The sequence below is a fragment of the Monodon monoceros genome, unplaced genomic scaffold (assembly GCF_005190385.1).
Source record: "Monodon monoceros isolate NGI ecotype Baffin Bay Population unplaced genomic scaffold, NGI_Narwhal_1 Super_Scaffold_9, whole genome shotgun sequence".
Classification (NCBI taxonomy): Eukaryota; Metazoa; Chordata; class Mammalia; order Artiodactyla; family Monodontidae; genus Monodon; species Monodon monoceros.
In genome coordinates this window covers 52,651,948-52,667,662 of record NW_021703786.1, presented here as the reverse complement: position 1 = coordinate 52,667,662, position 15,715 = coordinate 52,651,948, and the positions used below count along the sequence as shown (strand labels likewise).

At 33.4% G+C, this 15,715-nt stretch overlaps 1 protein-coding gene across 2 annotated transcripts in view; it reads left to right on the top strand.

Moving 5' to 3' along the window:
* Positions 1-15,715, top strand: part of TAOK1 (TAO kinase 1) — a 145,945-nt gene that overhangs the window by 72,887 nt on the left and 57,343 nt on the right. For both annotated transcript variants that reach the window (XM_029210721.1, XM_029210720.1), the window contains 5 exons: positions 6,228-6,299; positions 9,145-9,246; positions 10,893-10,938; positions 11,485-11,581; positions 13,596-13,709. In XM_029210721.1, coding sequence (XP_029066554.1) covers positions 6,228-6,299; positions 9,145-9,246; positions 10,893-10,938; positions 11,485-11,581; positions 13,596-13,709 — 431 coding nt within the window. The remainder of the gene's footprint in view (positions 1-6,227; positions 6,300-9,144; positions 9,247-10,892; positions 10,939-11,484; positions 11,582-13,595; positions 13,710-15,715) is intronic.

Sequence of the window (15,715 nt, the reverse complement as noted above, 5' to 3'; positions counted from 1 at the left end):
CAAGATATTAACATTAGGCAAAAGCTGTGTGAAAGGTATGTGGTAACTCTCTGTACTATATTTGCAACGTTTCCCAAAGTCTAAAATAATTTCAAAGATAAAAAGTTTTTTTTAACTTACTAGTAACCAGAAAGGGACTTTTTCCCAAAAAGTGGGGAGGATGTAAGTTTCTGTTGACTCTTTTTTTTTTTTTTTTTTTACTTCAGAAAGATAATATACACTTTAGAAATTAAAATTTCTAGGAAATAAAATTGGTAGTTAAAGGAATATATTTTAGTATTTTAAAGACTGTAACTTTAAGATTGAGCCAGCGATATACTATTCTAAAGTCATAAAACATCTCTGAGTATTCCTTTCTTAATCTATAGTGGAAAACTCCACTCATTGATTTCTTCTTTGTATAAAAATTGTTTTTTCCCCCTCAAACAGCAAGTATTGTACAGATGTTTAATATTTTGGCAGTATTATGGGTTTAGTCTTTTTTTATGGGCACCTTAGGAATGAAACTACAATTTATTAATAAATTTAATAATTTATTAATAATAAAATGTTATTTCCCTTGAGAATATATGGTTCAAATTCTTAACAATCTGAGCTTTTGGTTTATACCCCAATTATAAATTGGAGACAAAAATAATAAAAACTCCATCTATAATTTCACTACCCACGGACAGCTACTATTAACATTTAGGTATATAAGTTGTAGAATTTTGTGTACACATGTGTATGTGTGTGTTTGATGTTGCTCACGTTTGTTTAGTTTCTGGATTGGACACAAAATAGAGAAGAGGGACCCAGGATATAGATATTTTAGAAACAACCCTTTTTCTATATTACAGTTTTGTCTGAATTTATGCTTATACCTTTCCTCTCCAAATACACTAATATAGAGAAATATAGAAAAAAGGAAAAATATACATAGAATCTTAGAAATGGGCCCAATAAAAGAACCCCACTGAGAAAATCCCTGAAAAATAGCCATTCAATATGCTGGTAGGAATTTTTAAATTGATTTTATTTAATTTAATTCATATATAATAAATATACAGATATTAAATATATAGTTTGATGAAATTAGATAAATTATACAACCAACAGTTCAACATATAAAATGGTGATAGTTGTAGGAATGGATATGAAGAGATAGAGGATGGAATGATTCTTGTTTGAATATACCTCTTTGGATAATAAATACTTTATATACTTAAAAATTAAAATTAATATGTATGGGGGGAAGGTTGTCACTGACATCAAAGGCAAACAGGAACAATGAACCCAACTGTATTTCAGACATAACCACATTGAAGGGAAAAATAGAACTAATAGGAGTAACTTTTGTACGTAGTATTTTAACTGTATACTCTCAGTCTGGTTGGGAGAGGGAAACTGTAGGCAAACTTGAACCCTTCTTAATAGACTTGTTTCATATTTGTATGGGTGAGACAGATCTGAAACTATATGTTAAAGGATTAAGTGGGAATTCCTTGGTGGTCCAGTGGTTAGGACTGGGCGTTTTCACTGCTGTGGCCGGGGCTCAATCCCTGGTCGGGGAACTAAGGTCCTGCAAGCCACGTGGTGTGACCAAAAAAAAAAAAAAAAAAAGGAGGATTGAGTAATGAATAATGTTGATGTTGTTTGGGATCAGGATCCTAACTGTGAAAATATGGAAAGAAATATGGAAGTGGAGAAGGTAAGGAAGAACCCTGTGGGTTTGATTGGATAGGAATTAACAGTGTTAATATGAAATAATTATATCTCATATATGTGTGTGTGCATCTCCTAGCTCTGTCTGCTGCAAGATTCTATTTGTAATGACACCCAGTAGTAATGAGCACACTTAGCACTCAGATCTCAAATTTAATTCCTAACTCAAAGGAACAAGAACTTATTGGAGGAATGTCTCATTTTGTTGCAGTGGGCAGGGAACATAAATGATAATCCTTAGAAGACCTTGTGCCAGAAAGTTTAAAAGTACTTTAAAAAAAGAAAAAAAAAATGGGGCCTGTCAAAAAGACATTGGAGCCAGCTTAGAGGGGCTCCCACTGGCCAAATCTGGAACAATTTGAACATCAGTATAAAGATAGTAATGGATTATAACCCATTTAATAAAATAGGACTTCATAATTTCCATGATAGATGATGGATGGATGGATGAAAAGGGGGGTGTTTTCCTTATAATAGAATGCCTGACTGATAAATGTGAAGGGAATGGTAGAGGTGGGGGGAGGAAATGAGCATTTTGTAATCGTCATAGTGAAGATTGTTTTGGGCTATTATCTTTAATGTTTGCTAAATCTAAGGGAAAATTTTGATGAGCAGGATGTTTACGTGGTTTTAAAGTATCTCTCCACAGATTGTTAGATACAAGGTAGGAAACAGTAACTTTAACTATACACATTGGAAAAACACAGACAGCACCTTTAGTGGGTGATGAAAATTGGTAACACCAATGAGGAGTGGACACATTGTATACCTCCAGATATGATACCCTGGGAAGGACACAATATCACTCTTATAGTATTCTTGCCAGAGGTGTATAATCAGAATCTAATCTTGAAGAAATTTCAGACAAGTACAAATTTAGTTACATTCTCTAAAATACCACTGTGTATTCTTCAAAAACGTCAGTATCATGAAAGATAAAGAGGGGCTATGGAATTGTTCTAGATTAGAGAAGACTAAGTAAGCACAATATGTGATCCTGAAGGGAGGGAAAAACATGTTTGTGAACATTAAATATTTTTACTTTTTGCTTTTTAAAAACATGAATAAGCAAAAGTATCTCCTTTTAACTTGGTCATTTAATTTTAATCATCATTACTAGTACATTTGGATTTTAATAGTCAAGTTTTAGTTTAATTTAGTATTTTAAAATAATATTAGATTTGCAGATTTCACAGTTAGTAGTGTTTTCCCCTATAATCTTCATCTAGTTCCCCTAATGTTAATATGTTATGTAATCATGGTACATTTATCAAAACTAAGAAATCAACATTGATAGGATACTAGTAACTAAACTACATACTATATTCTGTGTACTAAATTTTACCAGTTTTTCCGCTGTCTCTTCTCTGTTCTAGAATCTAATCCAGTATACTTCATTGCATTTAGTATACCCACTTTTAAATTAAGCTTTGTCTTAGGCTAATTAAAAGTGTAGCTGTTTAATGCAAAACAGTGGAATTAGGTCCTTACCTCATACTATAGAAACTATAGAAAAATTAACTAAAAATGGATCAAAACCTCAATGTCACAGTTAAAACTATAAAACTCTTAGAAGAAAACATAGGGGTAAATCTGCATGTCTTTAGTTTTGGCAGAGCATACTCAGATGTGACACCAAAAGCATGAGCAATAAAAGAAAAAAATAAATAGACCTTAATCAAAAATAAAAATTTCTGTGCTTCAAAGTACTGAAAAGACAACCTACAGAATAGGAGAAAAAATTTTGTAAATCATATATCTAATAAGGGACTTGTGCCTAGAATATGTAAAGAACTCTTATAACTCAATCAAAAGACAACCCAATTTAAAAATGGGCAAAGCATCTGAATTGACATTTCTCAAAGAAAGATGTACAAATGGCTAAGGAGCACATGAAAAGATAATATCATTAGTCATGAATCTTGAAAAAAGCCAGTCACAAAAGACCACATATTACATAGTTCCATTTATATGAAATGTCCAGAATGGTCATATCTCTAGAGACATGGAAAAGTAGATTAGTTGGTGCTTAGGGCCGAATGGGTTTTTTTTTTTTAATGAAGAAAAGAATTTTATTGTAAAATACACATAAAATTTACCATTTGACCATTTCTAAATGAACAATTTGGAGTTTCTTTTTGAGGTGATGAAAGTTCTAAAATTGTAATGATGGTTGCATATATCTGTGAATGTTCTAAATGCCACTGAATTGTACACATTAAAATGGGTGAATTGTATGGCATGTAAATTATATCTCAGCTCTTATAAAAGAGCGCAATATAGCTCTTTAGACATGATTAAAATAAAGAGGTTCGTAGATAGATAAGCAGAGAACATTTTGGAAAAATAAATTTATATTCAAGCAGGATGTCTGTGGATAGATCCGCTTCACCCATTACAATAAGTGGTGCCAGTTTCCTAACCAGTACACCGGTAATTGAAATTGGAATGTGATTAAGTTTCCCAGGGCGCACTTAACTGAGTGTCTTTTTTTTTTTTTTTTTTCCCCAAGCCACTCTGTTGAGATAAAATTTACATATGTGCTGTCTTTTTTAACAAGTTTTAAAGTATAAATTACATACCATAAGTTCACCAATTTAATGCCTACATTTCAACGATTGTCAGTAAATATCTGTTTTGCAGCCATCACCATAATCTAATTTAGAACATTTTATCTTTGGGAACTCATTAAAAATCTGAATTGAAGATGAGTTCTTCCAACAGATGATTTGAGGTGGTTTTGATACTTTTAGTGAACCCATTTAAAATATTTTGCAGCTAGTCTCATGTGCCTTCTTAATATATAATCATTTTTTTAACACATGGAAGTTTGGCTTTTCTAGTTAACTGTCGTGTTTCTGTTACATTTTTATTACCTTTTTTCAGAATTACCTCAACAATGTTAAGTAATAATTGTGATAGCATTTTAGCATTCTTAAGCCTGATTAGCAGTAGTTTACAATAGAGGTGATTTATCATGTTAAAGAATTACCTTTCTAATTTGTTTCCTAAGAGTTTGGCCTTCTTTGCAATTGAATACATTTAGAGTTGGGCACTTCTGCATTTTCGGGATTTATTGAGCATTTATAAATATATGTGTGTGTGTGTGTGTTATTTGTTTGTTTGTTCCCCCTTTAACTTTTACAAATTGTGGTAAATTATGAAAAATTTTTTCTAGTATTAGAATCTTTTGCATTTCTGTAAGTTTATCCAAATGAAAAACTGTATATATTAGTGTATTTTATCCAAATGAAAAATTATTTTAATGCTGTATAATATTTTAAAAATTTTATTTAGAGTTTTCTTGTCTATATTTACAAGTGAAATTGATACCTAACTTTCTATTTTGTGCTGTTTGTGAGGTTTTAGTTATTGGGTTATACTGCCTTCTTAAAATTAATGGGCTAGCTTTCCTTTTTTTCCCCCCTTACATCCTGAAAAGTTCACCTGGTAAAACTATTTTCCACTGAAGAGTAGTTTTTTTGTTGTTGTTGTTTTGTTTTGTTTTTTTGGTACGCGGGCCTCTCACTGTTGTGGCCTCTCCCGTTGCGGAGCACAGGCTCTGGATGCGCAGGCTCAGAGGCCATGGCTCACGGGCCTAGCTGCCTCGCGGCATGTGGGATCTTTCCGGACCGGGACACAAACCTGCCGCTGCGCCACCAGGGAAGCCCACCACTGAAGAGTATTTTATATTTGTTTGTTTGTTTATTTAATATTTGTTTATTGGTCTGAGTTGGGTCTTCGTGTGGCAAGTGAGATCTTTGTTGCTGTGTGTGGGATCTTCGTTGCAGCATGTGGGATCTTTAGTTGTGGCATGCAAGATCTTTAGTTGCGGCATGCGAACTCTTAGTTGCAGCACATGGGATCTAGTTCCCTAACCAAGGATCGAACCCAGGCCCCCTGCACTGGGAGCTCGGAGCCACTGGACCACTGGGGAAGTCCCTATGTTTTGTTTTGCTTTTTTGCTGCTTGCGGAATCTTAGTTCCCTGACCAGGGATCGAACCCGTGCCCTCGGCAGTGAAAGCCGGGGTCCTGACCACTGGACTGCCAGGGAAATCTCCACTCAAGAGTATTTTAAAGACAATTCATTGGTGTTCTTTTCAGTCTGCCACCATTGTTTGTTTTTCTTACATTTTCTTCTTTAGATCAGTTTTAGTAATTTATTCCTTCCAGAAAATTGTCCGTTTCATTGAGATTTCAAAATTGATTAGCATAGGCTTGTATATATACTAGTCTTGTTTTGTCTCTCTGTTATAGTACTATTCAAATTTCTGTTTTTTCCTCTTAACTAGATCTCTCAAAGATAAACCCTGCTTTATATTTCTTTCCAAAGTACCAGTTCCTGGATGATTTGATACGTTTCACTATATGGTTATTGGGTTTTTTTGTTTTTAATGTTCTTTAAAGGCAGTTTCAATGTTCCTTTTGACATGGTAGCTCATAAATGCTTTTATTCTCAAAGAAATTATTGCCCAGATTTAATCTGTTAATTTTTACAGTAGTTCTTTCTTTGTTTTTTTAGGCACGAGATGTGCGCACCAATGAAGTGGTGGCTATCAAGAAAATGTCTTATAGTGGAAAGCAGTCCACTGAGGTAGGTGAAATATTTATATTCTTCTTGACATGTTAGAAAAAGACATACCGTTTTGGTTTTTTTTGTTTTTTGTTTTGTTTTGTTTTTTTGCGGTACGTGGGTCTCTCACTGCTGCGGCCTCTCCCGCTGCGGGGCACAGGCTCCGGACGCGCAGGCCCAGTGGCCATGGCCCACAGACCCAGCCGCTCCGCGGCATGTGGGATCCTCCCGGACTGGGGCACAAACCCATGTCCCCTGCACCGGCAGGCGGACTCCCAACCACTGCGCCACCAGGGAAGCCCGACATACTGTTTTTAATTGAGGGTAGCTGGGAATTCTTTCAAAAAAGTGTAGCCATACCTAAAAGTATATGAATATTAAGAATATATCTCAGTGTATTTTCTTTCACAAACTGAGTGTACCTTTTTAACTTGTACCTAGAGCCATAAACAGCATATTACTGGCATTCCAAAAGCCTACCTGTCCCCCTGCTTTTAATTTTTTAACTGTGGTATAATATATTACTTTATCTTTATCATAGAAGGCTTATCAGTTTCTAAAAGAGTAAACTAGAATAAGATGCATTTAACAGTAAATTATATTGGATGTAATTTTTTTAATGATTCAGACATGAAGGGCTGATTTAAGCAAACTTTAATGAGCAGACAATATATATCTAGTCTGAAAAATAAAAAAAATACAATTATTGATACTACACTGAGTATACTTTAGTTCACTAATATTGTGAGTAGTGCTTTTTAGTATATTTATTTTGTTTAATTGCATAAATTTATTTTATGAAATATAGTCTACTTTTAAAACCTAGGATCTGTCAGTCTTTAATTTTTCAATGTAATTATTTTTAATTGTGGTAAAATACACATAACAAATTTACCATCATAACCATTTTCTAGTATGTACTTCAGTGGCTTTAAGGACATTCACATTGTTTTGCATCCATCACCACCATTCATCTCCAGAACTCTTTTCATCTTGAAACACTGCAGTTCTTTACCCATTAAACAATAACTCCCCACTCCCTCCTCCCCTCACCCCCTGGATATCACTCTTCTATTTTCTGTCTCTATGAAGTTGACTACTTTAAGTATCTGATGTAAGTGAAATCATGCAGTATTTGTCCTTTTGTGACTGGCTTATTTCACTTTACATAATGTCCTCAGAGTTCGTCCATGTTGTGGTATGTGTCAAAATTTCTATCCTTTTTAAGGCTAATATTCGTGTGTGTGTGTGTGTGTGTGTGTGTGTGTAAAACACTACATTTTATTTATCCATCCATTCATCTGTCAATGGATGCTTAGGTTCCTACTGCCTCTTGGTTATTGTGAATAATGCTGCTGTAAATATGGGTTACACAAATATTTTTTTGAGTCCTTAGTCTCTCAGTACTTTAGGTATATGCCCAGAGTTGAAATTGCTGGATCAGTCTTTAGTTTTTAAAGAGTTTGTTTTTCTACTTTTTTGGAATCTCTTTATTTTATGATAAATCTTGTTTTTGTAATGATCATACTATGAATATGATAACACTATTATGATTATATCACTGTTCCATCATTTTGATACCTAAAAAACTCAGTTTCTTACAGGATTACTCTCATTTATATTCTGTTCTGTAGCACAACTTCTGAACTAAGCTTTCATAGGCAAACTTGTACTGTGTTGGAGTCTGTTTGATTAGTCACACCTAGAACAAAAAGTTTCATTTAGGGCATCATCTTTTCACATCTGATATTAAATGTCTTTCATGAAATTTTTTTCAATTGAAAATTGCAGGGTTTTGTTTTGTTTTGAAAGTTTCAAATATCATTCAGACTTGAAATTTAAAGGCCATGAAACATTTTCTCAGTTTAGCATCTTATATCTTACACGTTTTATATAAAACACTGTGAACATATTTTGCTGTATTTTGTTGAGGGCTTGTGAAATAACATCGGTGATATATGATCTTACATTCTAGTACAAAACATTTTTTAAAGTTTCCTATTATGCCAGTTTCCCTGCTTTTAGAAATCTGGCCCAAGTCAGTGGTAAAGGTTGAAAAAACGAAAACAAGAACAAAAAATAGATTCCTCATTCTCACCCCACAGCTGCTAAGCCTCTAGAGTCTCTGGGTGTAGACCCAGTAAACAGTATTTTTAGAGTTCTCTGGTTGCTTCTTAAGAGTAACTATGTTTAGGACATGGCCTAAGTGTCTAAGGTTGTCATGGAGTAGCTTATGGCTGAAGGTTTATCTGTATTTCCTGGTAGGTGTCATTGAGGAATGCTCTTAGTAAAATATGTAGGGAAATGTTTTCATACTGTTTTTTTTTTTTTCTGTGAACTTTCCCATGTAATAACTAATTGTTCTCTAGCATTTTATTTTAGGAAGTGTGCACTTACGGGTTTAAATCTTCGTTTGAATTTAAAAAGCAAACAAAACCTTAACATTTGGTAGAACACATAACCCAAAAACACAATAGATGAACTTTATGGTATGTAAATTATACATCAAAAAGCTGCAAATAAGAAGGGAAGATGAACTTTTGAAGAAAAATCACTAAATATGGTATATAGTTTTCATCAGCATGGTGTGTGGTTATAAAATTTTAATAAGACTCATTGATGATAAGTTTTACCAAACTAAAATTTGTCCTACCTTGAATGAAATAATTTTATAAATTATGTAATTGAGTTATAAACTATATGAACATAACTTTTTAATTTATTATTTTGATATTTACATATTACAAATGAAGTTTAATGTTCTCAATAACCCTTCTTAATCTGATAACTTTTTTCTTATATAACTTTCTCAGGAAAAGCAGCTGTTCATAATTTTTTCCTTTATTCGTTTTTTTCCTCCCCATAGAAATGGCAGGATATTATTAAGGAAGTCAAGTTTCTACAAAGAATAAAACATCCCAACAGTATAGAATACAAAGGCTGCTATTTACGTGAGCACACAGCATGGGTAGGTATATGCTTCCCGCTTGCTGTAATTTTAGTTGGTTTCTGTTTAGAGTTAATTATTTCAAGAATGTCTCAAAATGGTTGTGTAAGGCCATGCAGAAACACCTTGAAATGTTAGTTCATTCTGAGAGGGAGCGCAGCTTTTCCTAGAACTCCTAGGCAGGAGAGGGAATGTATGTTTTGTGAGTTTACTGCAGAGATTTAGCTGACCTTTATGTACATTTCTTGTACTCATTTTTTAAGGTAAATGGTGACTAGGGTTTGTTTTACTTCAAACACTCTTCTTGATCTCCTTGGTGAATTTATTTTATCTCAAGTAGAATCTTTTTAATAATATATTACATGGTACATGGTAAAATGTTCTCTGACATTTTTTAGTAGTATCATTCTTCAAATGGTTTATCAAACATTGTGAAAGCAATCCTGTTACTTGAGGATGAAATGTAGCCTATCTTTGACATAAACATATTGTAATCTATTTAACCACAAAGATCTTGGTGAAGTCCTGCTGAGTCCTGGTGAAATTTGAACTGATTATGATTCCTTGGCTGAATAATACTAATGCTAGAGAATTGAGACACTTTGTTACAAGAAGTGGTGATTAATTTTGCCCCATTGTTACTGCTGAGGTGACACGGTAGTAATACTGTAGCATTGTGGGCATAACTGTATCTTTTAAGAGAGAGGCTAAATTTTCTTTAAATGGGAATGATCCCTTATTTTGAATAATTAAGAAGTCACAGCTAATTATCATTTTAGTATCCTGAACCTAGATTTGTAATGTTTGGTGCATTTTTATCCAGTTTAATTTTGGTGGTGATGGCAGTATTCCTAAATACAAGGCTGTGGTTAAAGAAAAAGCAGTGACATTGGGGAGATTACCTCTCTGTCTCTCATGTTTCTCCATTTGTAAAATAAGGATAGTAATAGGGCCTACCTCATAAGGTGGTTGTGAGGATTTAATTAGTTTTTTTTTTAATATTTATTTGGTTGCACTGGGTCTTAGTTTCGGCAGGTGGGCTCCTTAGTTGTGGCTCACGGGCTCCTCAGTTGTGGCTGGCAGCCTCCTTAGTTGTGGCATGCGAACTCTTAGCTGCTGCATGCATGTGGGATCTAGTTCCCTGACCAGAGATCGAACCCGGGCCCCCTGCATTGGGAGCGTGGAGTCCCAACCACTGCGCCACCAGGGAAGTCCCTTAATTAGCTTTAATATATATAAAATATCTGGCACATAGAAGGTGCTCTGTGTTTGCTTTAACTGTAACCTAAGCTTTGTATATATAGTTCCAAAGGAAAGTTTTTTGCTTCCTAGCGATTACTAAAGTATTGCTTCAGTACTATAGATTAATAGTAACAGAATATGTATATTCCTTTATAGTTTTAGTAGTAGTTATATATGAAATACACATCTTATACAAATGATTATATGTTGGTATTGTAAAAGATTAATGTATCATTAGCTTAACTTTACATATGCACTTAATATATTACTAGATACGTAAATACTCATTTTTTAAGGTAAATGGTGACTAGGGTTTGTTTTACTTCAAACTGTCTTCTTGATCTCCTTGGTGAATTTATTTTATCTCAAGTAGAATCTTTTTAATAATCTATTTTAATACTTATATAATTTTTCTTCCCATGTAGCTTGTAATGGAATATTGTTTAGGATCTGCTTCAGATTTACTAGAAGGTAGGTTCCCTTTAATCATTAAGAAAAAATAGTATTAGCAAAATAAAATGAGAATTCAATAAGAGGTTTCTTAAGTAATGTACAAATTTTCCAGAAAGAATAAAAATCTTAACCTTTCTATATTCTCTGCATAGTATGCACTGTCCTCATTAAATGTAATGTAATAGCATAAAAAAAGGGATTTTTCTCTCATTTTGACTTAAGTTTTTTTGGAATCTTTGTCATTCAGCTCCATCTGTTCCTTCTGTTCAGAATGAAGATATTAGAATAAAGGGAGAACTTTTATTACTTTTGTTTTTGTAATCACCAAATAATTGCTTAATGTTGTTAGCTTAGAGGAAAATTGGCTGTGGACTATATACTTTAACAGCTAGGCACAACTGTATACTAGTTGAAAAGTTCAATAGCATTATTTTATTATCTTTGGAAGGAAATCCCATCTTGCTAAATGTTAGTTTTTAAAAATTGCCCTATATATTAGGTATGTATTTTTAAACAAAAATGTTCTTTATAATAAATACTTTCAAATAACTTTCTTATTTTAAGTTCACAAAAAGCCATTACAAGAAGTGGAAATAGCAGCAATTACACATGGTGCTCTCCAGGGATTAGCCTACTTACATTCTCATACCATGATCCATAGGTAAGCACTTTGAAAATTATTATATATTAACAAGCAAATGGCTTGTTACATTATTCACTTATTAACCCTGAAAGTTTTGTTGGTTATAGCCAAATAAAACCATTTCTTATAAACTGAGGTTTTTTAGATTGTCCATGTTTAAAAGTACATACTGGTACACTTGATCTCTTTGTTTAGGATAATTTTTATCTTTGTCTACACATGTTGCTGGATTTTCCGAAGTTCAGGCATACCTCATTCTGTTATGCTTTGCTTTATTGCACTTCACAGATACCTCATTTTTTACAAATTTAAGGTTTGTGGCAACCTGTGTCAAGCAGGACTCTAGGTGCCATTTTTCCAACAGCATTTGCTCACTTTGTGTTTCTGTCACATTTTAGTAATTCTCACAGTATTTCAAACTTTTTCATCATTTTATTTGTTATGGTGATCTGTGATCATTGATCTTTGATGTTACCATTATGATTGTTTTGCCATTTATTAGCAGTAAAATATTTTAAAATTAAGGTATATACATTGTTTTTTTAGAGATAATACTACTGCACACTTAGTAGCCTACAGTATAGTGTAAACATAACTTTTATATGCACTGAGAAACCAACAGATTCATATGACTTGCTTTATTGTGTATTCTGTTTGTTAGGGTAGTCTGGAATCAAACCTGTAGTATCTCTTAGGTATGCCTGTATGTGCACTTTATAGATTTGTGCACATTTAATTGAAATTAATTGTAGAATCATTTAATTTGGGGAATGGAAAAGACATTAGGGATTATATAGTCTTACTTTTTTCATTTTACCAGTGAAGCAACTGATGCCCCAATTTGTGACTAATTTCCCAAAGTTTACAAAGCCAGGTGGATTTAGACTAGAACTAAACCTAGATCTTGTCTTCCTGGTAACTGATAATGCCAGATTTATTCCATGATAGGGATAAATAAAAGATACTTAATACTTTTTATGCTTTGAGTATTGATCCTTGATGATCCTTGATAATGAATAGTAAAATTAAGCCATTCCATAATGCATTTTTAGCATTGGTATTGGTTTTACCTGTTTTAGAAGGAAATTAACATTTTTGGATTATATATGTGAATCAAGCAATACATGTTAAACTATATAGTAGAGTCAATTGTGAGTTAATGTGATTTTTTTTTTTTTTTAAGATTAGGATTGTAAGGTCCAAGAGAAATTTACATACTAGTAAGTAAGTGAATAGAAGATTTAGAATTATAACCTAAGGTCTTCGCACCGTACAGCTTATGGGATCTTAGTTTCCTTACCAGGGATTGAACCCAGGCCCAAGGCAGTAAAAGCGCTGCCAGGGAATTCCCTAAAGTATCTCTTCATTTTTAAAAAACAAATGGAAGGAAAATAGATTAATTTAGTATTATGTCCATTACAATAGTAAGAATTGACAAGTGCTCGGAAGCTTAGTTTTTCTGTTTTTGAAAGGTTAAGTGTATGTTATGGTGCCCGTTGGACATACAGTCCCATTTTATAAATATCCATAATTTTCTGGGATCATGGATATTACATTATCCATATGTTTGTTTTCATATCCTAAGGGTGGAAATGATATGAATAATCCTTTTTTAAAAATTGGGGGCATGAAATTCTTTTTTTTTTTTTTTTTTTTACATTAAGTAGGTTACTCAGAAATCTTAAAATTATGAAGGAGTGGTCTGCTATTTAAATTTAATTTTTAAAACCATTATTTGTACCAATAAACAGGACCTCAGATGAAGACTATACACTTTAATTACCTGATTTTCTGTCTTGTTTTTACTGCTATTTTGCCTTCTCTTTTACAAAATTGTTACTATATATGAATTCTGTATTTTTTGTATTCTAATTTGGATCTTAATTCTCATCCCAATTGAGAGATTATCCTAGGACTTAATTATTTTGATTTCTCCTTCTCTGTTTTACAAATTTTTATTTGATTTTTATCATTTTTTTTACACAATCCAGTGAAGGAAAGAGAAATAATTTTCTGTGTTCCTTAAACCCAGAGATATCAAAGCAGGAAATATCCTTCTGACAGAGCCAGGCCAGGTGAAACTTGCTGACTTTGGATCTGCTTCCATGGCATCTCCTGCCAATTCTTTTGTGGGAACGCCATATTGGTAAGAATAATCTTATCTGGATTTGATCTTCATAATTGATATTGTGTGTGGTTGTGCGTCTTTAAGATGTCTTTTTCCTGAAAATATTATGTTATTTTGGACATTTTAACTTTAAGCATTACAGTTAGTTTCAAATATAGATTTGGGGTGCTCCCCTTACATCCCCCATTTTTAAAATTTGTCCCCCCTACAGTTTCCTTCCTATGATTATCTGCATCATGTATTGGGTGTGGGAGTGGAAACATTCAATAAAAATTCAAGTGGGGAAAAGATAGAAATGCTAAGTGGAAATGTGTGTGTTTTCTTTAGATTTATATTTACTATATATCATTGATCTTCAGACTAGGAGTACCTAAAGACTGGTAGTGGACTTGGAGTTCTCTGGGGTTTTTTGTTTTTATTTTTTATTATGGAGAATTTCAAATATAACACTAGACAAAAGTATAATGAACCCTACGAATCATTCATTCAGCCCAGCAACTTTATCCCCATGGCCAGTCCTGCCCTATGCACCCACCTCTCCCTTTGTTCCTCTCCCCTCAGTTATTTTGAAACATTCTAGACATCATCTAATTTTATCCATGAATAATTCATTATTAATGTCAGCAAGTTTGAAGGGAATAATTTTCCAGATCTTCAACTTTCAAATGTATCCTCTTTTTCTATGTATGCTGAGAGCTGTGTCTTAGGCCCACTACGTCATCTTTCTCACCTGCCTTTCAAATCTCCCTTCTCTTGCCTCATAAAAGAAAGGCTTCTAACCCACCCTGAATATTACAGTGATGCATTGCTCTGTGGTGTAAAAGCCTCAAAGTAACTACACCAGAGGAACAATTTGAGAAGATGTAGCATCTGTCAGATATATTGAAGAGTCAGGACAAAACTCTTGGCAAGTCATTGTACCTTTCCAGTCATCTGCCTTCCATTCCTTTTACCCTTTGCTTTTTCTTTCTCCCCAATTATCTTCCTTCTCTCCTTTTTTTCTAGTGCAGAATTCATAACTGACATGGTTGTCGTGGGGACACATAAACATGTTATTTGCATTGAATTCAGACTTTTTTCTGGCAGAAGGTGATTCTGATTTGACTGATTGATATGACCATGAAGACTGATTTTGCTAACTAGATTATAGGGCAGTGTTTTTAATAAATTGAATGAACTAATTCTGCAACTCCAAGTTTTTAATATCTTTAAAGCACGTACACAATATACATACATACACTGTGCATTATATCCTTTACAACTATTAAATTTATAAAATTTACATATCAACTCAAAAGTGTGCAAGGGATACACAGTTTTTATAAATTCATTGAAGGTAAATAAATGAATAAAAAATTTGAAAACCACTGCTCTAGATGACCAAAAATTTCTATGTAAAACCCTAGTTTAGATAGAGTCCCCCCCATAAAAAAGGGTTCTGTGAGTGTATAATATTTCTCAGTGCTTCCCCTCTTTAGATATTAATGATGAATATTAGATATTAAAAAGGCCCTCAAAAGTTCTGCAATAAAAAAACAAATTACTTGTTTAACTTTTCTTGATAATTTCTCAAACTTCCTTCAGCATCTTAAAGAACACATTGACAATTGAAAGTTTACAATAAAGTAAACATATTGGTTAATTTGTATATAGTGTACTTGGAACACAGGAACTAGGTTCATATTTATATGTCTTTACACAAATGCACATGTGCACGCACACACAAACACACACACAGGGATACCTGGTAATAATCTTATTGAAGCCGTCAGCAACTGTTCTAAGTACCTATCTGTGCTTAATACCAAATACATATGAAGTATAAGGTAAAGTATCATCAAGAACCACAGACTCTAGTTGAAGACATGAATTAGTGTTTCGTTTTTTGTAGGCTTTTTTGGGGGTTTTTTGTTTTGGTTTTTGTGTTTTTTTGGCTGCGCCGAGTGGCATGTGGGATCTCCCCGACCAGGGATCGAACCTGCCACCCCCGCTGCAATGAATGGAAGTGTGGAGTCTTAACCACT